The 25,825-nt window shown below is 43.7% G+C and overlaps 1 protein-coding gene across 1 annotated transcript; it reads right to left on the reverse strand.

Moving 5' to 3' along the window:
- Positions 1-2,886: 2,886 nt before the first annotated feature.
- Positions 2,887-25,550, reverse strand: Utp14a (UTP14A small subunit processome component). The gene is made up of 15 exons (XM_006994977.4): positions 25,415-25,550; positions 23,695-23,770; positions 22,432-22,502; positions 21,227-21,291; positions 18,437-18,579; positions 18,054-18,209; positions 13,167-13,286; positions 12,974-13,068; positions 12,091-12,214; positions 11,928-12,005; positions 10,847-11,234; positions 7,529-7,929; positions 6,586-6,779; positions 6,372-6,471; positions 2,887-3,286 (listed from the first exon to the last, which is right to left on the reverse strand). The coding sequence occupies exons 1-15, from the start codon at positions 25,441-25,443 to the stop codon at positions 3,017-3,019; spliced, it is 2,310 nt and encodes a 769-aa protein (XP_006995039.1). The 5' UTR covers positions 25,444-25,550; the 3' UTR covers positions 2,887-3,016.
- Positions 25,551-25,825: the final 275 nt, after the last annotated feature.

Here is a 25,825-nt window from a genome sequence, read left to right on the forward strand (position 1 = left end):
CTGGGAGAAAGGAGCCTTTCGAGAATCCAAGGGTGGAGGCGGATGGGCGTGTGGAGCGAGGAGGGCTGGGATTGAACGCTGCCCTTTGGGATGACCAAAAGACCAGTGGGGGCTGCAACAGACGGGACGGGGCTACCAAGGCAGTGCGAAAACTGCTCAGGGGAAAGTGGAACCTAGGAGGGTTGCAGTACGGTGGCGGGGGTGGCTTCGGGCACGGCAGGAAGGCGCCACCACCGCCTTCTGCCCGTCCCCAGTGTGCCCCGCCCCGTCCGGGGGCCCTAAGGGCAGCGGCCTGGCCGTGGGGGAGCCGAGCCAGGGCGGTACCATTCGGAACGGAGAGGGGGGGTTGGGGGGAAGGGAGGAGCCAGGGGTCAGAACCCTGTTGGGGGCGGGAGGGGGGCGCCACACCCTGGGAAAAAGGCTTGGGCACATCCAGAGCCGACCAATCAGCAAGCAAAGCCTGGGTGGCGTCAAGGGGCAGCTTTGGCCAATGGGAAGGAAGAACACTTCGGAGGTTCGGAGGAAGAAAAGGAAAAAAAAAGCCCCACGAAACAACAATCGAATCCGTTTGGGGGCTTGGAAGACGGGGAGTGGGCGTCGTTAATGTCATGTTCCCATGTCTGCCCTCTCCTTGGAAGGATGGGCGGCTTGCATCACTCTACTGCTGTGCAGCGCAAAAGGCGCTCAGGAGGGTCTGAGAAAGTAGACCCGGAATTGTCCACTTTGGGGTGGCGCTTCGATTTGGGGAGTGGGTTGCACAGAGGTGGCAGCTTTGTGCTTAAGAGTGAAAGAATGTTGAGGTATCTTACATGGAGTCAGGAAGAGGTAGGGGTTCCTCATTCCCCTCCGCTGGCTGCTGATTTAAGTGTCAACTAGCGGAGCCGATTATGGACAATCTCAAGTCAGTGCATAACTTAAAAAATGCCCTTTGGGCATAGAACACTACTCATTATATTCATTTCCCTTGACAGCCAGTTCCAGGTACTTCCTGAAGACTGCTGGTAAGAACCCACACAGCTAACACTCAGAAATTCAGGAAAAAAAAAAAAACCAGCTGTGACTTTTGGCTTCCAAGTTAGCCTAAGGTACTAGTTCCTATTAATTTACTGTATAACACAGGACTTAATCACTCTACACTGAAATCTTTTGCCTATAAAAACCAAGGTACTAGGGGGGTCTAAACCCCCTCCCCCCCAATTTTTGAGGTCTTAACATTTCAGAACTGATTTGGAGTAGCGTGCTTGACAAAGGTCCAGATGGAGAGGAGAGGTTATAAAAACAGAAAACCACAGTAGCAATAGGTCCAGTGATTATAAATGTCCAAAGCTGAAACTTTATGTAAAATAGTGTACTCTCGTGTTTTCCTCAGAAGGGTTCATAACTATCAGCACATTCTCAACGTTTACAATCCGTGATACAAACTTACCATAAGGTTATGAGGGGTGAGCCTCCATGGGAGGACATGAAGTACAGTGTGGTCCAGGGCCTGAGGCATGCTAAGCACTTAACTCTACCACTGAGCTACACCTCCAGCCTTCCAGGTACTGTGATACAAAAGGAGGCAGAAGTCCATGCTAGCTACCATATGGCTAAATACTGCTTGAATCAGTGGTGAGGAACTGGCTGGGTGAGTTGGAAAGGAAACAGGTTTACTTCTGAAATTGCATGTGTACTTGTAAAGAAAGTGAGGATATGAGTTCGAGGCCAGCCTGGGCTACCAAGTGAGTTCCAGGAAAGGCGCAAAGCTACACAGAGAAACCCTGTCTGGAAAAACAAACAAACAAACAAAAAAAGAAAAGAAGGTGAGGATAAAGCTTGTCTTGTTACAGAGGCATACAAAAATGATACACCTCTGGAGTGTTGGGGATTACACTACAGACCTAGTATATCTCCATGATCCCATTTTTAGGGGTTCTTGGGGGAATCAAACCTGGGCCTTCTAGGTATGTAGGTTGGTACACTCCTGTTGTGACCAAACTTTTCCTGGGGAGACAACCAACACACGTCTACTCACCCCAGATAGCGTGCCTGAGATAGACCAAAGCAGGGATACCACCCAAATCTAACTTGGTAAACCAGTAAGTTTTACTGGGGTTAATTACAGGAGGAAAATGACTCAAAGACAGCTACATGACCAAAGCCCACCCTGGCATGGGTGACAGCTCACAAAGCTGAGAACCTGGAGCACATTTCATAGCCTGCAGGTAGCTCAAGAGGCTGGAGTGTGTCCTTTCTGGGTGCCTCAGTTGATGTCAACCTCCTCCAGGCAGCTGGTCTAGTCTGAGGCTGGAGAGAGCAGCCTGGCTCGCTCCATCCGCGAGGGACTCCCAGCTTTTATTACTTACTCGGGCAGGAAGGGGGCCTAGTGAAATCTGGTCAGTTGCAGGGAGTTCCTGAAGCTATTCTGGGTTGTTACCTTATGCTTCAAGGAGCCTCCTGCAGGATAGAATGTTTCTTGGAGGAAACAAAATTCCCCACTGAGCTACATCTCCCCAAAATGATACTCTACACAGCAACCTGATTGAACTAGGAAGCTCACAAGATACAGTTGCAACTCCTGAGGGTAGACCCCACTTCAGCTTGGTTCCATGACCAACCAAGGGCAGGATCCAGCTGTGGTTTGTACATGCTGCTTCTGGATTCGGAGGTTAAACCACGTAGTACTTTGTCAATCCCTCATTATAAATTGGTATTTATGGTGGATCATGATTGATGGGTGTCATATGTAAAACCTTCGTTTTCATGACCAGCTACAAGTCTTGGTAAAGAAAGGAGATGAAGTTCCCCTTACAAAGTGGTAAGTAGAGAAGTACAAAGCCGGGGTACTCAAAGTGTCTGACTTAAAGAAAATGATTCAACAGGGAGATAATACAGACAGCAGTCGAGTTATAAAGGTAAAAATTTCTTTATTTCCAAGATATGGCTTAACTACACACAGTGTATTAAGCCAGTTTTGGAGTTCATTTTGCAGCACAGGACAAGCAGCGGAATAAATAGTCAGGACATTTCTGACAATTCAATCTATAGAGCTTTTCTTCAGCTGTTTTTTATGTTTGGAGTGTCCTTTTGGATTGCTCTGCATGACAGACAGATCAGACCTTGGGGAAGATTGGTAACCCACATCCTCTGCTTTTATGGGCTTGATAATGTGGCCTGCCTTGGTGATGATCTTGGGAGCAGTCAACTTTTGGAAGGCTCTCTGGGTGTTCCACGTGGACCCTATAGGATTCTGGATGGTCCTTTCAAACTGCTGATGGTGCGTGAATGGATATGGAAGCATCCGCACCTGGAAGGGAAAGGAAGGATTTGGTGTGAGGTACAGTTGTTTAAAGGTAGCCTAGAGAAGGGGCATAATGGCTCATGCTTGTAATCTCAGCATTTGCCAGGGCTGGGACAGGATGATCACAAGTTTAAGGCCAGGCTGGTCTACATAGTTCAGTCTTATGTGACAATCACAAGGGAGGTAAGCTTTGGAGAGGTCAAAGCACCCCAGTGTTCCCATATAATCTTAGGACTGCTAATCTGTTGGAAGTTATTTATACCCATACTCTCAGTCTTAGCCAATGGTTTTAGAACAGAAAACCCAGAAGACCACTCCTGTTTGGCTATAGTAATTCTAAGGCTGCTAACCAGTGGGTGCTTCTAGACAACACTGTTACTTCAAGAAGCCCCAGAGCATTTGTGCATCTTTATAGATTCTGACCCTTTTATTCTCTTCCTGCTCTCTATTCTCTCCTTTCTTCCCTTTTTTTTCCCTTGTTTTTTGAGACATGGTCTCACTATGTAGCCCTGGCTGGGCTGAACTATTCAGAGATCTACCTTCCTTTCCTCTTTATGATTGATGTTTTAAGGAAGCCAAAGATGTTTCTGAATCCAGAATGCCTCCAGGTTCTTGAGCTCAGCTTCATCCTCTTAAGGCATCAGAGGATGCAGAGCTGGTTGGCCCTACTTGATAGCATCAGTTATCTTCCTTGGCATCAACTTGTGTCCAGACAGGGGAAATGATTTCCCCAAGTAAAGTAAGCAATGTGAGAGAAGAGAACAGAACCCTTGGGTTCCTGGTCCTTGCCCTGTGCTCTTCTCCACTCCAGAATGCTACCCTCAGATCTGTCAACACTTCCCCAGCATCAGTACTGAGAGAAAAAGGCTTCCTTTCCCTTTAGGCTAAGAAAATGTCTTGTTTAGGTTGATATTTTTTCTATCTGTGTATGTTACTGAGGGTATGAAAAAATAAGGTCAGACAGGAGTCCTCTCCTGTCTTGACACACTTCACTCTCTTGCTCCTGTAGTGGCTAGCTAATTCAGTGGTTCTCAACCTGTGGGTCATGCCCCCTTTGTGGGTTGAATGATCCTTTTCACAGGTTTCACTTATCAGATATTTTCACTATGATCATAACATTATCAAAATTATAGTTATGAAGTAGCAATTAATATTTTTATGGCTGGGGCAGCACAGCATGAACTGTATTAGGAAGGTCACAGTATTAGGAAGGGTGAGAACCACTGAGCTAATTAAAAAGAGACAGAGTTGGTTGTAGTTCAGTTGGTTGTACTTATCTATCACATACAAAGTCCTGGGTCCAATCCCCAGGATCACATAAGCTAGATGTGGTGGCATATATTTGTAATTCAAGCACTTGGGGAAGAGGTGGCCGGAAAAACAGATGTTCAAGTTCAAGGCCATGCTCAGGAACATAGTGAGTTCAAGGCCAGACTAAGCTGTACATGAGATCCTGTCTTAAAAAAAAGCAAATCAAAAGTCAAGAAAGATCCCTGGAAAAACCATTTCACAGTTTGCTGTGACAATAGTAAATCAACATGGAAAGAGCTCTGGGAAGGAAAAGGCGAGCCTTTCGGAGAAGCATGCTCTTAGCTGTCACCTGTAATTTTGGCCTATTGGAGCATTCTCCTCCTACAGTGTGGGCCCCTGCAGATTAAAATCAGGTCATCAGGCTTGGCAACAAATGCTTTTACCTACTGAACCACCTTACCAGTCCTATCAGAGTATTCCTTCCCTTCCCATTTATATCCAATTGTCTAGAATAGTCTCAGCTGGATTATATTGGCAACAGTTTCTGCAATGATTGGCTTAGAAACTAAGATCAAACAACATGACTGAACCGTTATCTCAAGACTTTTTTTGAGAGGGCCTCATGTATCCCAGGCTAGCCTCCAACTCACTGGGTAGCCAAGGATGACCTTGAACTTTTGATCTTCCTGTCTCCACCTCCAGAGTGCTAAGATTAGAGATTAAAGGTGTGCTTTATGTCCAGCTTTACACAGTGCTAGGCAAGCATTCTAGCAACGGAGCCAATTCCAACCCTCATCTGTTTTGTACCCATTACATAGTTCGTTTCTCTTTTAGGACAAGTATAACTCATTTCAATATTGTACTAATGAGGGGCAAACCTCGGGACTGAAGGGAACATGCAGGTTATGCAGTTCAATGACTTTTTTTTTGGGTCACGTCCTCACCCCAAGAGAAGCCCAATTTCTCTCTGGATCTTCTGCCCATTTCCTAATTTTTCTACTTTATGTGACTCTACAACAACAGCACTCAGTATTGCCTGTGATATTCCAGAGGACAATGACTATGCTCTAGTTTCCCATAGTGCAAACATCCCTTGCTCATTATAACTATTTTTTTTTTTGAGACAGGGTCTCACTATGTAGCTCTGGCTGTCCTAAAACTCATTCTGTAGATCAGAGATATACCTGCCTCTGCTGGGATTAAGGGCGGTGCCACCATACCCAGCTCATCCCTTGCTTATTAGCATATGAGTCAACTGAAAATCCCTTCACTTTTGTGGACAGATACTGGTTCATCACCACTTTTCTTGACACATGGTCTCTGCATGTTACCTTGACTACAAATCCAAGCCTACAGCAGAATGGTTAATTTTTACTTTGGCAAGACTCATTTAGAGCAGAATGATCCGGAGCACCAGTTGAAACTGTGACTTAGGGCCTCTGTTACTGCTTGCAAAGAATCTCTTTTCAGCCTAAACCTGGTCAGTAGTCAGAATAGCACAGCCTGCCTGGCTTTGTTACTGTCATAGCCAGTCAGTTGAAAAGACAAATTTGTTCTGTTGATCATCATCACACGTCCCAGCCAGGTATGACGGTAAGGGGTGCGGGTGCTGAGATCAGGGATTAATGGTGCAGGTCATGCCCAGCACAGCGGATTTGGAGTTCAAGGCCAGCCTGGGGTAAGCTGTCTCAAAAAAAAAAAAAAAAAACCGCAAAAGTAAACAAACCAAAAAAGGAAAACATCACAATCCCTCTCCCCACCGATACTAAAATAGTTCTTCTCTCAAGCAAGAGGAGCGGGTAGTGGAGATCAGACAACTAGAGAGTGCTCTGAACCTCACCTGGTGAGCTGCTGCGTGGATATTGCGCTTCTCATTTATAATCACATTGGGCAAATTCTTATCTTTTCTCGGAGGACCTTCAGGGGCTTTAATGAGAAACCTGGAAAGCCAAATAGTAAAAGGAGTATTCAGGATTTAGTCAAAAATGCAGGAAACACACTTCAGGGTGGGCTGGGGAAACTGTGCTCTTCTGACAGGGTTCCCCTCCTCTCACCGGTGTCTTTTCTTGGCGCTGGGCTTCAGGTCCATCCCGCCCCACTCTCCCCAGCCAGGCAAGGTCAGGTCCAGGTCCTTTGGCTTATTGGCCTGGATAGCTTCTCTCTTCTCTTTTAGGAACTCCTTGATGACATCATCCCCGGCAAAAGCTTCCTTTATCATTTGCTTTTGGTCTCTCTCCACTTCATCTTCCTGGGAAGAAACAAGTGCAAAGAACTGAAACTTGTCTTTCGAGTGCTTCATGACATGACCGAATCCTGGGTTGTGACATCTTAGCGCCCCCTAGGGGGAAGAGCTAAAAGGATGATCGATTCACAATAGGAACCAATCATGCAATCATGCTCCGATTTCTCTCTCTAGGCTGAATATCCTTAGCTAGTCATCATATGACACAATTTAAAACCTTCAATAAGGAAGTTTTAGGGTGGGAGAAAGGATGGTCTGGGTCAACAGCAGAAGCTCCAAGCGAGGCCAGAATGGGAACTTCCAGCAGTTTATATCCCAGGAAAAGCGGATAGGGTGTTTTGCCTTGCTAGTTTTAATTACTTAATTTGGGGTTGGGTTTGGGGTTGAGGGCAGACTACTTGTGGTAGGAATTGAGGGGAGGGAACTTTAGCAGTAACTCAGTAACTGAACTTAGTTGTTGGGCCTGAGATCTAGTCAGAGCTTTCAGTGACTACCGCCTCCACTGAGGACCGGTTGACAGTCACCCCAGGGAGCGTTAGTGGCTCAGAATTTAGGCTGCTTGTGTGGCTCCGCTGTGTCCACAAATCTGTATCTGTTAAACTGACTCTTGGGCCCAGCCTCCCACCATGGTAATCTGGACCTCAACTCCTGAAATGTTTTTCCAGCAAAACCAACCTTCGTAGATGGTGCTGTAAGAAGGACCTAATGTGTTCCAGTTCCAGCCCCCACAAACCCAAGACCCTGGCTCTGCTCACCAGCTCCTCTACTGTTGTAGGAACTGCCACTGATGTCACAGAAGGAGTTCTTGTAGTCAGGATGTTCTGCAGACTGATCATTTGCTCCTTCTTCTTCTTCTTCCCCTTCAACTGAGTTTGGGTGTTCCTTCTCATCTGCTCCCCTTCTACTGCAGCTCTAGGGAGCTCCTTATTTGGAAGACAGTCCTCTTTACCTAGCTCTTCTAGTTCCTCCAGAGTTTGTAGTCTCTCTGGCCTCTGCAGCAATAGAGGCTCCTCTTCCTCTGGGGCAGGTTCCTCTTCCTGGACCAGGGGAACAGTCTTTGCTGAACTCTCTTTTTGCTTCTTTGGTAGATGATTTTCCTTACTGAGTTTCTGGGACAACGCCCTCAATTCAGATAATACCTCCTTGCTGGTAGAATCTGGAGGGGAAAAAATCTGTCAGAGGAGCTTGGAAGTTTCCCAGTTAATGAGGATTTGTCAAGCAACTACTGAGTGCTGAGTACCATGAACTACTCTAATAAGGACAAACAGGGTCCTATTTCCCAGGTGACCGCTAATGACCAGGACTGGGGCTTAACTACCTTGTATTAACTACCCTGTCAGTTAGTTGACTAACTCTACTTGGAAAGATTCCCCAGAAGTTCTTTTTATTTATTTTTAAAAGTGTGGTGCTGGAGAACAAACCCAAGGCTTGGTACATACCAAGCAAACACTCGCCACCAAGCTCCACTTCTATCCCAAAGCTCCAAATCAAAAGGAAAAAAGAGGTGGAGGTGACATTTTAACAGGTACCACATCTGAATGAAACAGTCTTGTACTTTAGGCTTCATGGCCTAGACAAAGCTCCTTTGGAGGGTTTTGTATTGACTGACCCAAGAATCCTCATTTTATAATCTTTTGGTTATTTATTTATATATGTATTTTTGGGGACAGGTTTTCATGTAGTTCATATTAGCCTTGAACTTGCTATGTAGCTGAGGATGACCTTGGAGCTCCTGATCCTTCTACCCCTACCTCCCAAGTGCTGGGACTATAGGCATGTACAACTATGCGAGCCTCAATTCATACTTTTGAACTAGTTAAACTTACGTTTTCATAAGTACATGTCATACGTTGAACAGATCTCCCTACTACACTACACATCTCAAGCAGATTATATAACTTGTTGTATGCGACCTAGTCAAGAAAAAATGAAATAGCTGTTTTTTGGAGTAGAGGTAAGCTTCCATTTTCCAGTTACTGCCCAAATCTCTAGTCTTAGAGCCTTGAGGGAAACAACAGCAGCACACTATTCTTCTAAACTGCCCCTTTTGATAACTAAAGTTGTCTCCCTTCCCTGTGGACCTTGCTTTCTAGCTTTGGCTTGAAGCTATCATATCATTTTAGATCTGGCCTTGAGACAGGTATACCAATATTTCTCAAAAGTAAATTTCCAAGCTCATTTTAATAGAGTGTGTGTGTTGGAGGGGGACATCCATGACTTCCTCATATTTTAGGGCATTACTTCTTATAATATGCCTTATAGTTTGGGGAAGCTCTTATTGATTCTTAAAAATCTACCATTATACTACCATACCACAACCAACAGCTTCAAAATATTTAGCTAGCTAGATGACCACCCCTTTTATAATTCATTAATTTTTGCTTTTTTTTTTTGAGACAGGGTCTTGCTATGTAGACCAGGCTGACTTTGAATAGAGATATTCACCTCTGCCTGAGATAAAAAGGTACGTGCCACCATGATTGGCATCCCTCTCCCTCCTTTTTGAAAAAAAAATTTGGTAAGAGATAGGGTCTCACTGTGTTATCCAGGCTACCCTTGAAATTCTGTGATCTGTTACCTGACACTAGCTGGGTTTATCTTTCTGCCAGATAAATGATCAGTCCCCTTTCCTCCTTGGAAATAGGAATCTTACAAGGTATCCCAGGTTATCCTCAAATTTGCTATGTTGCCTAGGCTGGCCTTGAACTTCTTAGCTCAGTTTCTTTCCTAAGTGCTGAGATTGTAGACATGTAGCACACTTGTCTTAGATAACCAGTCCCCCTGTCCCCTGACACAGGGTTTCTCTGTGTAGCTCTGGCTGTCCTGGAACTCACTCTGTAGACCAGGCTGCCCTCATATTTAGAGATCCTCCTGCCTCTGCCTCCCGAGTGCTAGGATTAAAGGTGTGTGCCAGATAACCAGCCCCCCCCCCCCAGACGGGGGTTTCTCTGTGTAGCTTTGGAGCCTGTCCTGGATCTCTCTTTGTAGACCAGGATGGCCTCGACTTCAGAGATCCACCTGACTCTGCCTCCCCAGTGCTGGGATTAAAGGCGAGCACCACCACCACCACCACCACCACCACCACCTCCACCACCTCCCAACAGTGACACACATTTGTAATCCTAGCACTCCAAAGGTAGAGGCAAGAGCATCAGGAGTTCAAGGTCATCCTTGACTACATAGTGAGTTTAAAGCCAACATGGGCTGCATCTTTAAGAAAAAAAAAAAATCAAGCAGCCTCTAAAGCATAAATATTGTTTGTAGAAAAAAATCTCATCACAAGACTGAGGATAGCCAGATGGTGGTGGCACATGCCTTTGAGCCCAGCATTCAGGAGGCAGATCTCTGTGACTTCAAGGCCAGCCTGGTTTACAAAGTGAGTTCCATGACAGCCAGAGCTGCAACACAGAGAAACCATATCAAAACAAAAACAAAACAACAACAAAACCCCAAAACCAAAAGGTGGGTGGGGAGACCAAGGATATCAGGCAGTGGTGCAGCACTTGCCTAGAATATCCCATCCCCAGGGCAACAGCACTACACTAAATAAAAAAACTTACATGTAGCCTGCAGAACAATTCATTCTGGGGAAGTGTCACCCAAATACAGACACAGAAAAATCTAGCATTATGACGTGCTAAAAATGCCACTTTCTCACTTTACAAGCAAGACAAAAAAAAAAACAAAAATTGGACTCCAGACATTTAGAGCAGTTTAACAATTTCTCCAAATCTACCTAATGTCTGAAAATATGTATAGATTTTGGCATTTACCATCTTACTAGATTCAAGTCTGTAGGTACTAGGAATGACAAGCCACACCTTTTCAAGGCTAACTTAGTAATGTCTTTTTGAAGATTATAAGCCCCAAGAGCAGAAAATGTGTTTGAGCATGTTTGATTTGCTTATCAAATGCCTTAGAAAAAAATAGTTATTATGAATCTAATTTCACTTCAGGGACCTAGTACACACTCTTAAAATAATCACTATGTAGCACGTGTGGGTGGACATTTCTTTTTTCTCTCAGTCCATCCAGAGCAAATAAGAAATTGCCCCTTCCACTTCACAGCTCACCTTTTGTTTCTTGGCCGCCCACTGGCTCAGCATCCTGGTTGAGCTTAGCTCTTTTCCTAAGGGCTCTCCTTTCCTCAAATTCTTTCAACAAAACATCTTCCTCTGCCACTGGCTTTTCGTTTCTCTCATTTTCAGAAAACTCATGGGCCACAGGCTCAGGCAGTTCTTCGGAGTCTGCCTGGACCTCCTCCTCTTTTGCATCACGATTGCAACCCCTGAGCATCCACGGATTGGATCCATGAGCATTCATTTGTACTTCATTGGCTACATCAGGAACTCGGGCTTCCTCCTCTTCAGCGCCTCCCTCTTCCTCACTCTCTGAAACAGCTTGGAGCTTCTGTGTCAGTTCCTTGTTCTTTGCCAACTGTTCCTGCATAGCTTGGCGGGCCTAGAGGAAGGAGACCCCCAGCACAGGAACTTTGACATTAGTGACCACAGTAGAAAATATCTTTCCCCTCATTTCTCAAAGTGGCCCCCGGTTCTTTCATTCTTTTCTTTTCCTTTTGCTGACAGGGTCTTACTAGGTGGCCCAGTCTGACCTTGCAATGGGTGGTCCTGCCTTAGCCTTTCTAGCGCTGGGTTTGTAGGTATGTGTCACAACATTAAGCTCAAGCTACCGCCTGTATTTTTTTTCTTCATAGTGTTGGGTTGGAACCCTAAGCTTTTAGCATGCTAGGTAAGTGCTCTACCACTGAGCTACAAACCCAGTTTTCCCATTTCACTTGCTATTTCTTACTGGCATCTACTGTTAAAAGAGTACACATACTTTATTTAGTAGCCATAGAATAAAATAGAAAGACAAATTATCCTTAAAGAAGCAACAGGTGAAATACAATGGTAAAAAAAAAAAAAATAACAAGTTCCTTCCTCTTTTATTAGATTTGCCTTGATGTTATTTTCCTTCGATCTTTTCCCTGGTCATTTTCCTCTGTGCCTTAATTTTTTTCTGGTATCTTTTTATATTCCTGGTTTTTCATTCATCCTTGTGGCTTTTCCCCAATTCTATTTCTGCTACCATTCTTGTGTACTGATTTTCTTTTTTCTTCCAATTCCATCTCCTATTGTCTGGCCTATTTCTTACCTCCAGGTCATACTTTGCCATAATTGCCTTCGACTTGGCCCATTTGCCACTGTTTTGATGCTTAAGACTCATTCGCTCCTGGAAAGGAAGGACAAAATGAGATCTTCAACCCCTTCCAGGGACAGTCATTGGCAAAGGTGTGAAAAGCAAAAGGCAATCTCACCATCATTCTGGCTTTCTCAATTTTTTCCAGTTCTTCCAATGCAGCATTTGGATCGACCTTCCTCAGCTGCTCAAAGTCTTTGATGGCTTTCTTGGCCTTTCCTTTCTTCACAATTTTGTGGTATCTACAGGGTAAGAGAGGAGGTGTGGGAGCTGAGATTTAGCTGAAACACTGAACACCACATGCAAAAGTGCCCACGGTATCCGAGGGGTTCCTTAAGCAGGTGCTAGAATGGCTACCACAGTTAACACGGAACCTGAGAAGACGGACAGGACTCTCTGACCATTCAGACTTCTGCAGAGCAGACTCTCCTGTTTCTATAGGTCAAAGAAGGAACAGAACACGTTCCAAAGAGGCAAAAAAGCAAAAGAAAAGTCCTACTGAGCAGGGCAGTGGTGGCGCATGCCTTTAATCCCAGCACCTGGGAGGCAGAGGCAGGAGGATCTCTGTGAGTTCGAGGCCAGCCTGGGCTACAGAGTGAGTTCCAGGAAAGGCGCAAAGCTACACAGAGAAACCCTGTCTCGAAAAACCAAAAAAAAAAAAAAAAAAAAAAAAGAAAAGAAAAGAACGAAAGAAAAGTCCTACTGGATTCAACAGCTGTGAAAATTCAGAGCTCACTCTGCAGAACCACTCCATGATGTTTTGGAAGGAGAGAGAGTAACCAAACAGTCCTCGTGTCAATGTCAAGTATAAACGCTAAAGCCCAAGCAAAGGGCATTGCTGAAGCAGGCACAACTACGTGAGGCTGGTTTAGGAAAAGGCGACTAGTCGTTCCTACTTGGGACTTCTTTTACATGACCCTAACTGTCATGGTAAAAGTTCTCTCCAAAGAATTCGTGATTAACCCCACCATTTTCTTCAGTGAGATCGGCAGCTGCCTTACTTTTTACTTTTGATCTTCTTCATTCTTCGAGCCCGGGCTTCATAGTAGGACTGCAGAGCCCGGGCCCTCTGAAGCTCTGCTCGGCGAATCTTAGCCTACAATGAATGACATGGACAGTAACTCCTGGGCCGGAAGGCGAATGCTGGGAGAACCATGGCTTGCCTGGGTACGTGGAATGGTCTACAACACTTACCTCTTCCAGGCTCATGGCTCGGAGGGAGGCTTTTTCCACAGGAGTCAGTAAAGGGTCTGTCACTGGCTGTTTGTTTTTATGGAGGAGGTTAAAAACTTCCTGTTCCAGAGGGGTTCTTGCCTTAAGGAGGTAACAAAACAGGAAAAACCTTAGGTTCTTACCTAGCTGTTCTGAGGAATAGACAATGTCTTATTTTATTCTGAATTTTAAAAATTTGTTCTTTTTTTCCCCCTTCCTTTCTTCCTTAGATAAGACCTTACCATCCAGACGTGGCTAGCCTGGAACTCACTGTAGCCCAGGTTGCCCCAGAAGTCATGGTGTCTTCCTGTTTCAGCTCCCCTAGTGTTGTGATTACAAGCAGGTACTATTACACTCAGCTTGACTTTTTAAAAAATTCTAATTAAGACAACTTTTACAAGGGGGCTGAAGTACTCTTTAATATTACTTGGGGGAGGGCCAGCCAGGCAGCGGTGGTGGTGCACGCTTTTAATCCCGGCACTCGGGAGGCAGAGCCAGGCGGATCTCAGTGAGTTCGAGGCCAGCCCGGTCTACAGCACGGAACAAGAAATTACTTGGGGGATCGTCTTCTCTTATCAATTGTGAGAAAACAGAACTCAATTTTCTTAAGAATCTAAGTTTGATTCAGTCAAATGCTGGGAAGAGAGCAGTACCAAATTGTCACATTAATTTTCAAAGTCCAAAACTTTCAGAAGTGATGGTGAATGCCTATAATCCCTATAACTTGGGAGACAAAGGCAGGGTGATAGCTGCAAGGTCAAGGCCAGGCTGGGTGATATAGCAAGCTTCTGACTCAAAAAGAAAGCAAACAAAAGTTAAAAAAAATCCCAATATATAAAATATATTGAAGCAAACACCAATTAATTACCTTATAGTTGGGAATCTCAGGGTCTTATCATAAGCATCCTTTAAAGATGCTTCCCTACAGGGAAGGAGAGGTTAGATCTTAAGCATTATTTGCCATTGATGATATTAACTGGAAAACCAATCGAGAAGGGAACTCTAATTTTTAATGTACTTATTTATTTTGGTAGTGCTGAGGATTGAACCCAGGGCCTTGTGTATGTGAGAAAAGTGCTGTATCACTGAGTTATAATTCTCAAGCCCTCTTCTTTGTTTTTATGATATAAGGTCTTGCTGGCCTTAAATTTTAATCTTTCTGCCTTAGCCTTCCAAGTGCTGGCATTACAGATATGTGCTACTATGCCTGGCTCTCATATTTTTATTCATTACCAAGAAGACAAGAACAGTCATTCTTAGGTACACTTTGCCTAGTAATTTGTTTTATGGCAGGGTATGTGTTTTAATTTTCTGAGCATAAGGAATTTTTTTAAAATAAATATGACTTTCATGTAATCATCCACCTTCCCTTTCATATAATCATCCAGCTTCCTTGGAGTTCAAATTGAACTCTACTCAGGTTCTGACTTTGGCTCCAACTCCTTAGTTCCCATTTACTTTTGTGTGACAGGAGGTATCTACGAAATAAACTGTCCACTAATTACTTCATGTGTCGGTCAAAAATTCCATTTGCTGCTTGACTGCCATTGTGAGGATGACTAAAACAATCAGGCCAATGAGGCCATGGTCCATCCTGACACAGTACAAAGACAGCCTTAGGCAACAGCCAGTTTCAAACCTCACATTTTATGCATGTTTTTCCTCAGTAGCCACATGCATCATGGTCAGTATTAAACTTACAAATATCTGAGCAAACGCATAAATACACATCATCACATGTTACACGGTGCTATTGATTTAGCCATAAACCTATTCTACTGAATGGTAAAGGTGCATGTTCTTCCATTTTTAGTATCTGCAGAAGTGATCAATCACAGGCTACAAAGTGATTTATATTACAATGTTGTAATCGCCCTTCAAATTCAATTCAATTTGCCAACATTTATTGATTTCAGCTACATTTCAGGCACTTGTGAGGGGTGCTAGGACTACACCATTAATTAAGATAGATCCTGTCTTCATAGAGCTTAGAGAAAAGAGATACATATGCTGCTAACAATGTAACATGAATGGGTTAAATGTTATTCTATAAAGGTAAGCACACAGAAAGGAACCGTTAATTCTGATTAGGAGGTGGGTGGGTTAGAGAGGGAAGGAAATAACTCTTAGATGTAGGCTTTAAGGCTTAAGCACAATTCTTTCAAGAGTAGGAAAAGTCCAAACAGATGAGCATAAACAAAAACACAGGTACCAGGAAATAAGTGGTATGTAAGAGAATAATGTGTTGTTATTCAGCACAGCTAAAACACTAGGTGTTTTTAGTTTGTCCTCTAAGTGGAATGCCTTTGATGGATTTTAATTTAATTTTTACAATGACTGACTGACTGATTGATTGATTGACTGATTGTGTGTGTGTGTGTGTGTGTGTGTGTGTGTGTGCGCGCGCGCGCGCGTACATGTAGGTGCTTATACCATGGTGCATAGATGGAGGCGAGCAGACAACTTTTTTGGGAGTCAGTTAATTCCTTCCACCACATGGGGCCTGGGGATAGAATTCGAGTTGCCAGGCTGAGCAGTTAGCATCCTTAGCACTGAGCCATTTCACTGGCCCATGATGGATTTTAGGTAGGAGAGTGACAAGTAATTTTGTGTTTCAGCATGGAAATCCTGATGGTTGTGGGGACCTGGAGCCACAACAGAATTTATAAGATTAGTCCACCACATGTGCTAGGGAGGGGACAGCTAAGGGGATGGGTAGGGATCAGATGATCCAGGTTTTCAACCCAGGTGACCGAATAGGGAGTTAGGCTGTTAACTGAATAAAGGTGGTGGTGAAGGCTTGGGAATCTAGAAATGGGATGCTCTGGTAGGACAGGTCACATGGAGATGCAGGGGATGCCTGTTTTGTCACACAGGCTGTGAAACTAGAATTTAAGAGAGACTGTGAATGACAGCCAACTCAGAGTTTACAGAGCAAGAATTAAAAGGCCCGTGAAAAGCTGGAGCAATAAAGCAGTAAGGCTAACAGAAGCCAAGGACAGGAGAGTGTTTAAGAATGTGGTATGTCGATGCTGTTGCCAGATAGGTCGAAGACTATGAGCGCCTAATTAGGTTAAGGCAATTTGGAGGCCCACTACTAAAGAACGGTGAGACTGGTAGCAGTAGGAGGGGAACAGTAGAAACAACAGCAGAGACCAGCTCTTCCAAAGGCATGTTCCTCATTAGATGACAGTGAAATTTGCTTCAGTTTTGTAAAAGCTTCAAACACAACTTAACCTTGCCATTTTTTTCTATCCTCAACTTTACATTTTTTTTTTTTTAGTTGGAGACAGAATGTTGCTAAATTGTCCTGGATGGCTGAACCTTTCAAGCCTCTGCCTCAGTCTCCCAAACAGCTAGGATTACAGGCCTAGGCCATCATGGCCAGCCCTATGTCCCTTGAATTTGCCTTGAACCAGAACTCCTTGAGTCTTACATTCCTAAGTGCAGGAATTGTAGGCATGCACCACTTCATATTTTTGAAGCCTGTAAATTGTTATTACCTCTTCAATTTTTTTTCCTAAAGTCTCCCTTCATCCTGCAGCCACACTTTATACCTGATTTCTGAAGAATCCTAGAAAGAGAATGGTAGTGACTTCAAAAATACTATCAGAGAATAGAGCTTAATCCCTTAATAAGTGACTATTTGTTTAGTTATGATGGCAAGCAATATAATTTTAATTAGCTTTAATTAGCTAAACTTCCTGACATAGGACACTATCACTTCTGGTTTTTTAGAAAGCATGGAGAAACATAACACCTTTGTGGTTAGATCTGTCTATCTATCTATCTATCTATCTATCTATCTATCTATCTATCTATCTATCTATCATCTATCTATGGTGTAGGTACTGTTTTCTTTGACTATTTTTCTTTAAGACAGACCACTCTAGATGAGACTCCATACCAAAGGTATACTAGAAAAGTAGGCTGGCTGCTTTGAAGGAGTTGTTCATATAGTAAAAAGTACATACTCTAGGGACCAATTTCGCCAAGAGTATAACTGCCATTCTTCTTAAACACCATCATTTTCTACCAGCATCATTTCATTTACAAGGAGATTGCAAAACCACTAAAATGGGAAGAATACCATCCATGATTATGCATAGTGGCAGGGGGTCAGTGTTTGGGAAACAAAGTTTTAAACTATTCCTTACCCCCTTCATGAGTTACTTGCTAAAGTTCTCATCATTAAACAGTACTATATGTTTGGGTGGTAGCATCACAACAAAATAGAACTAGGGGATAAGAAAGAAAACACAGGGGTTGGAGAGATGGCTCAGTGGTTAAGAGCTGGGTTCAATTTCCAGCACCCACATGGCAGTTCACACGTATCCAGTTCCAGGGGATCTGACACCATCACACAGATATACATGCAGGCACATCAACCAAGAACATAAAATAAAAAATAAATCATATAAAAGAAAAAAAAACAGTATGTTCCTTTTATCTTGGCAGACACACACACGTCTTTTAAAATTGTTTTTGAGACAGGGTCTCATGTAGCTAGCTCAAGCTGGCCTCTAACTCCTGATTCTTCTGCTCCCACCTCCCAAGTGCTAGGGTTATAGGTATGTATCACCATATCCCAGTCTTTGTCACCAGATGTTTTAACACTGAAACTTATAAGCCTTGTTTTGAATCCCATGGGCACAGACAGAATGACTAGAAGAGCGCCTGTGTGGCTTGGCTATTCCCTGACTGACAGTTAAGATAGATATGCTGTCTCCTCTCTCTTCCTCTGACCACTAAACGACAATGACATAAGCTGGCATTCAGGCTTAAACTACTCATCCACACGCTGGAAGGTTCGAACTCTTCATGTTGCACCTCGGCTTTCAAGGTTTATTTCCATTCTGTTGCACCCACCTTCCAGTCATTAAACACATGTTCAATGGGAACAAAGGAAGACGGCTCCTTCTGCAAGGGAAAAACCAGCTGCTCTGCTTCCCGGTTCTTCTGAACAACAGAATCCCATTTGGAGAGGGTTTGCGAAGTTTTACTGAATGCCACTTCTCTGTTGATCTAAACCAGGCAATGTACATGAAAGGAAATGGCCATGAAATTCCACATCGAACTCAAAGGAATAACAAGAAACCAGGAGGCAATGTTTCTTAGTCACCCCCACCCCAATAATCAGAAGCCCAGAAATGAACTCTTGCTTCCTCCTAAAGACTTCAGCTGCCCCTACTTTACCTCCCCTTCTCAGTTCAAGTCCTTCCCTTCAACGGGCCACTTTCCATGTGACTTACCTGTTCAAGCTCTCCTTTGTTAAGGGGTAGTTCCAGAGTCTTCTTTGATTTGACTCTACTCAGTTGCTTTTTTACAGTAGCCAATGAAGATGAAGGTTTAACAGGCCCAAGCAGATCTGAAAGGGCCAATTTTTCTCCAGAGCCTGTGGAAAGGCCAACTTTCTGGTCAGTTTGGGAAGTGAGACCAAACAATGTCAATATCATGTAGGTGGTGGCCTGACTAGAATATGTTGATAGTCTTGAAAATGTACAGGGAAGTACAAATAATTCTTATTTCAATCCTTTATCCATAGCCATAGTGACACCACTAGTCTTGTACATTTCCAAATATGTTAGGGGTACAAATAAGGAGAAAACCAGTTATTCAAAAAGCAAGTTATTTACTCTTTTCCTGTCTCTGCCTGACCCCCAAGACAGGGTTTTTGTGTAGTCCTAGCTGTCCCAGTACTCGATTTATAGACCAGGCTAGCCTCAGACTCACAGAGATCCACCTGCCTCTGCCTCCTGAGTGCTGGGATTAAAGGTGTGCGCCACCACCCAGCTTGTCCTTGTCTTTTTACTTCTACTCATTCATTCATCCCATAGCAGCCAGTCAGTTTTTGAAAATGTGTATCTCAATATGTCATAATCCTGCCGAAAATGATTCAGTGCTGCTGAATTCTACCTGGAATCTCATAGCCCTAAAGGACACATCCCGATAGGATTTGGTCTTCATCTGCCTCTAACAAACATTAGTCTGCTACACTCTAAGTCATATAAGTCCTTTTCCCAAGTCTTTGAAACATGCTCTGTGTTTCTTTAACTATTCCAAAGTTGTTCCTTTGACTGGAATGCTTTCTCCCACCTTTGTATGGTTGGCTTTTCATTTCCTTCAACTTTGCCTCTTGTAGGACCTTTCATGACCAACCAATCTGAAGTATTCAATTAAGTCATTATACCATATGGTTTTTGTTTTGTTTTTTAACACAGGGTCTCATGTAGACCAGGGTGACCTTGAACTGTGTGGCCAAGCTTGGCCTTCAATTCCTGATCTTCTTACCTTTTTTTCAAGTACTGAGATTAAAGACAGGAACCATTGCTGCATCATCCTGTTTTAGTTCTTCCCTTCATTACCAGACTGCAGAGCCCATTCGGTCATGCCTTATTCTTCACTGTTGACTTAGTATCTAGAATATCACCTGCTATTGATTTAGCTACTTTGCTGGATACACTGCAGACACTCAATAAATACCTGTTGAATCAATTCAATTAGCTTACTGGTAGCACATTGCTAAGTGCTCTGAGGTTCCAATGGTGATTCCTAGAAGCACAAAATTCTTTCAAGCTGCCTAAGTTCAGAAAAGGGTGAAAAAATGGTATCTAGACACAGTAACTATGCCACTTAATAGACTTTTTTTTGGTGGGGGAAAACAAGGTCTCAGAATGTAACTCTTGCTGGCCTGGAACTTGCTATATAGATCAGGCTGTCCTTGAACTCACATAGACACACCTGCCTCTGCCTCTGAAGTTCTGAGAATAAAAGGCATATACCACCACACCTGGTGGAGCATGCATTTTTAACAGGGGTGATTTTATGCTCTCCCAACTCAGGGGTTAACATGGGCTCTTGAGGGGGCGGGGATACATGAAAAAAAAAAAAAAACCTTAGATACTCCTAAGCTTCGTGCCTTTCCAAGACTCAACATGTGTCCATTCTTTAGTTATTGATTTCCTGGACAGGAAGGCAATGGGGCTAAGAAAACGTCTGACACCTCATTGCCAGTCATGTAAGGATTTGTTACCATGTCTCCTTTCTGCTGAGGAGGCCTGGGATTCTCTACCTGATCCTCTGCCCTATGACATGCTGCATTGGGGAGAACCACAGCAAAGATGCTAATGCTCGGAAAGCCAGAAATAAAACAAAAAACAAAACCCTCCTAGTAGATTAAAGACTACAACATAAAACCTGGAACCCTGAAGTGCTAGAGGAGAAGCTCACCGTCACTGTCAGCCTTAAACTGGTCATGGAGGAAAACTTCCTGAGACTTAATCACCCAAGTGACCGTTGCCATGACACAACACTTAGTCATAAATGCTATCTGTATTACCCACTTCAAGTCTCAGGGAACACTGTGAAAGAGGGAGGGAGGGGCCTGTTCCATGGCACTGGCTTCCAAACCAAAGCATTCCCATAGGAGGGGCAAGGCTCCTAAGGAAAACAAATTTTATGTGTCTGGGAAAGCTGAAACTTGCAAAATTATCCAAGTCCACCCCCACTACACAACTTTATAGAAGTAGTTAACAACTGTTGGGGAAGATATCTGAGCAACTAGCTACAGAGATTTCCTTGGTCAATTCCTGCAAGAGGTCAAGGGGCACAGCATTCTTGAGTCCTGACCAGCGTTGCAGTGGGCTGCTGGTAATACACCTGTTTTGGGGGTCATTCCAGCTCCTATAAGTAACCGCTCACCCGTATTTCTGTTAGTCACCCCAATATAGACTCATTGGTTCACCAACAGCAAACCATTCTAATAAGGTCCCAACAAAGCTGATTATCTGTCTGTCTTACCTCCAAGCATCACGAGAGAACTAACATACAAAGGCAGCTGTGAACATTAAAGAGCCATACAAGCATGGCAGCTAAGCTAGTAAAAGATGCGTGGAACCACCACTCAAGTCACTTTATGCAATGGGCATCCCATTGGGCTCCACAGGCAACACTGACCTTAGCATCCTTCACCTGACTACCCTTAATGCATTCTCATTGGTAAATATTTATGGTTTCATGCATAAATAGTTTTAAAAACTTACCTTCAGAACTAACATTAAACTCGGACACTTTCAGACTAGCCTCAGATCTCTCAGGCAATTTCCACCTGAAATTAGGGAGAAAATGATATACTAGAAATGGATACATTTGCATGGGAAACCCAAACACTTAGGTTCATTGTTTTTTTTTCCCTAAGATTCTGGAATCTAGGGGTTCATATATGCTATGTAGGTGCTCTATCACTGAGCTACATCTTTAAGTACAGTGTTTCTTTCTTCAAAGGCAGCTGTGGTTTTATGGTCCACTTTTGTCACAGCAACCAAACTGTTCCTAAACTTAGACTTAGTAGTCTAGTCCATATCTCATCTTTTCATATATAGACCTGGCCCTTAAAAAATATAATGTAGTACAATGAAAAAGATTTAAGCAGACATGGATTTGAATCTAGGACCTGCCACTTATAAATGGTTGACCATGGAGATAAAATTTTAATTAACGTCTTTAATGGGGTTAACTAACATGTGTTCAATGCTTCAAAAGACTGTAGGTGTGAATTAAATAAAACTTCCAATGTATGAGTTCTAATACAGTAACAGCAATAAGGAAAATAGCCAACAACAATCATACAGTTTTTCACTATATGCTACACACAGGTAGGTACCAGGATCATTCAGTAAATCTTAGGAGACATCTCATAGAAACAGCTAGTTATAGGGCCAGCAAGATGGCTCAAGAAGTGAAGGCCATTGCTGCCAAGCCAAATTGAATTTGATCCCTGAATCTCCCCCATGGTGGAAGAACCAACTTTTACAGGTTGTCCTCTGATCTCCCCTTATGCTAAGTGGCATATGTACATCCTGAAAGAAAGAAAGAGAGAGAGAGAAAGAAAGAAAAGGAGTTAGAGAAAGAGAAAGAAAGGGAGAGAGAAAGTAAGGAGAGAAAAAGAGAGGAGAGAGAAAAAGAGAAAGAAAGGAGAGAGAGAGAAAGAAAGAAAAGGAGTTAGAGAAAGAGAAAGAAAGGGAGAGAGAAAGTAAGGAGAGAAAAAGAGAGGAGAGAGAAAAAGAGAAAGAAAGGAGAGAGAGAGAAAGAAAGAAAGAAAGAAGGGAAGGAAGGAAGGAAGGAAGGAAGGAAGGAAGGAAGGAAGGAAGGAAGGAAGGAAGGAAGGAAGGAAGGAAGAAAAAGAAAAGAAAGAGGAGGAGGGCAGGCAGATCTAATTATAAGCTGTCCAAACTGACAGGGATGTTACCTATTTTTTCCAGTAAGGGAACCAATTGCTTCCAGAAGTTTTTGATGCTTTCTTTCTCCATCACTGTCCCCCTAGACTCAGAAAAGGAAAATCCATTAGGACAACAAGGTGAGGAAAAAGACAACTTAGAAACAAGTCCACATAAACATTTTGGTTATGGTTGGTAGAGAACAGGGGAAATCAGATGAGATATTATATGACCACTCTGATCCAAGCTGGAGTTGAAATTAGGAATTGTTTCAAAATCCAAACATTATCTTTATAAAAAATGTAGATCCTTAGTAACTTGGATCCTAGTACCTTGGCTAATGTCCTAACTGATTTTAAGAAAACAGTTTAAGCCGGGAGGTAGTGGCACATGTCTTTAATCCCAGCACTGGTAGATCTCTGTGAGTTTGAGGTCAGCCTGAGTTCTGACCTCAGTTCTCTGATGCTTACAGAGAAACCCTGTCCCAAAACTGCCCCACCCCAAGGTCTTTTTTTTTTTGTCAGCTTAGTGGCTGTACAAGTATCTGATATTTTAATTATTATCTACAGAGAAACTCTGTATCAAAGTGTCCCCCAAAGAAAAGAAATCAGCTTAATATGCTGTTTCTGCATAAAGTATTTTTTTTTCTTTTTTTGGAGCTAAGGATCGAACCTGGGGCCTTGCACTTGCTAGGCAAGCACTCTACCACTGAGCTAAATCCCCAACCTCATAAAGTATTTTTTTTTCATACAGAAACACTGACTAACAGTTCAAGTCATAACCACAGTTCTCAAAGTGGCTTTCTATCAAGAGAAAGTACTCCACCCCCCTTTTTGAATCAGGGTCTCACTATGTACCCTTTGGTCAGCCTGGTCTGGAACTCATTATGTAGACCAGGCTGGCCTTAAAAATCATAGAGATCCACTTGAGTCTGCCTCCTGAGTGCTGGATTAAAGATGTGTGCCACTGAGCTTCACAATAAAATCCCTTCAAAACAAAGACAAACCCTCAGTTCGTAGCCTAGGCTAGCCTCAAACTTAAGATCCTCCTGCCTCAGCCTCCCGACTTCCAGGATGACTACCGTTGCTGGTCTTTCCTTATCATTAAAATTGGTACTGTTTTACACAAGAGGAAGAACAATTTAAGTAGTTTTGTCAGAGAATTAGGTTTAAAATTCAGGTAGCATAGGCTGGAGTTTTAGTTAGCTCCCCTCCACATACATATCTCTCCAATCCTTTCCTCCCCAGGAATGTGGTGTTCACCCTAATTGAGTCAGTTCAACACTTGTCACCCACCTCATCTTCACTGGCACTCAAGGAGTAGTTGCTTGGCAAATCCATTAGCTCTTCCTGCTGGCTCAAAGCCAGAAGGCTGTTTTAAAAAGGCAACATAGAAATATTAGTGCGTAAAATAATCCTATTAAAATAATGTCCAGCCGGGCGGTGGTGGCGCACACCTTTAATCCCGACACTCGGGAGGCAGAGGCAGGCGGATCTCTGTGCGTTCGAGGCCAGCCTGGGCTACCAAGTGAGTTCCAGGAAAGGCGCAAAGCTACACAGAGAAACCCTGTGTCAAGTCCAGCCGGGCGGCGGTGGCGCACACCTTGAATCCCGGCACTCAGGAGGCAGAGGCAGGCGGATCTCTGTGCGTTCAACGCCAGCCTGGTCTACAGAATGAGTTTCAGGAAAGGCGCAAAGCCACACAGAGAAACCCTGTCTCGAAAAAACAAAAACAAAAGCAACAACAACAACAACAAAATGTCCAGCCGGGCGGCGGTGGTGCACGCCTTTAATCCCGGCACTCGGGAGGCAGAGCCAGGTGGATCTCTGTGAGCACGAAGCCAGCCTGGTCTACACAGCGAGATTCAGGACAGAGAAACCCTGTCTCAAAACAAAACAAAACAAAACAAAAACAAAACAAAAAAAATCCAAACCACCGGTTCTCAGCATGTGATGTGGGTCGTGACCCGCCACAAGTCGTCCGACGGAACTTGCGACCCGCTGCAAGTTGTCGGACGGAACCACTGGGAAACACCGATAATTACATTACGGTTCATGACCAGTAACTAAACTACAGTTCTGAAGTAGCAATGAAAATATTTTTATGGTTGGGGGTCAGCACAACATGAGGAACTGTATTAAAGGGTCGCAGTCGTAGGACGGTTGCGAACCACTGCTCTAAACCAATTCATTCAGTTTTTCCAGTTGAGAAACCTTATCTGAGACGAGGCGCAAAAGCGCAATAGTAAGAGCCCCTTCGGTAATTTGTCAAGGTCTTACATTTAGACCGAAGTCAGGCAGCACCTCCAAGGTAACAGTAACTAATGGCATCATTCAAATCCACAAGAAAAAGACTTAACACTCGTTAGTGATTGGCACTGCATTTCTCAATGCTACTGCTGGCGTTTCTATGCACCTCCTGCCAGTCAGGTGCCTTGAGAAGTGCAGCGTATTCAAAATGTAAACTTGTTCATTTGTTCCCAGAACCGGTGAGATACGGGAATGATCGAAACCAACTGAGTTCGGGTGTTTAACTAAGGAGATTGGTATTTAGAAAGAGCCTACTGTTACTTAACAGTATCTCGGTATTTATTAGGCAAACATTACCAAATGGACTACATTGAGATTTTCTAACGCTGAGGGGGAACACATGAAATATCACAGGGGAGGACATATTGTGGATGACTCTCAAACAACTTGGCACTGCCTGCGCAGGTCCCGCGTGGCAGAGGCAGAAAATGGGCACATGACAAATAAAGGGAAATCAATAATATTAACTTTGTCAAGAGACAGATGGACGACCATCGGACCTAACAGCGACGCACTTAAAGAGCCGACAGAGGAGCAAAATCAGCTTAAATTAACGGGCTTTAAAGGATGAATCGCAGTTACATTAACTACTGGCAGGGTCTTGGGAGGCGAATAACTAACTACTGATTGTTAGAAGGCGACTCTACTTCCCTAAACCCAGGAAACTCTGCCCTTAGAGACCCGGGATCTCCCTTTTACTCCTTACCCCTTCGCAGCTTTGGTCGCGTTCATCATTGCAGGCTGTCTCTCACATGGATCAAGAGCGGAAGCCCGAAAGAGAGCAAGTTACTCGCATGCGGTAAAGCAATTTTGGCTTCCTCCAATCGCGCACGACGATACGCGTCATTTCCGCCCAGGGAGAGGTTGGTGAAGATTGAAATACATTTAGGATTGGCTGGCATAAAAACCCGTCTGCCTGGCCGTAGGCGGCACGGACGGTGGGCGGGCCTTTGCATTCTCCGTTCTCGTCGAAGGTCTCCAGCTTCGCTGTGGCGAGTCTCATGCGCTTGGTTTTTTAGTTTTCCAAGATGAGTGAAGTGAAGGCGAGGATGTCCTAGCCCCGCTGAAAGCTAAAAAAAAAAACATAAAGCCTTCAGGGCCAACCCCCGTTGGACAG

This window comes from Peromyscus maniculatus, chromosome X (genome assembly GCF_049852395.1).
Source record: "Peromyscus maniculatus bairdii isolate BWxNUB_F1_BW_parent chromosome X, HU_Pman_BW_mat_3.1, whole genome shotgun sequence".
Lineage (NCBI taxonomy): Eukaryota > Metazoa > Chordata > Mammalia > Rodentia > Cricetidae > Peromyscus > Peromyscus maniculatus.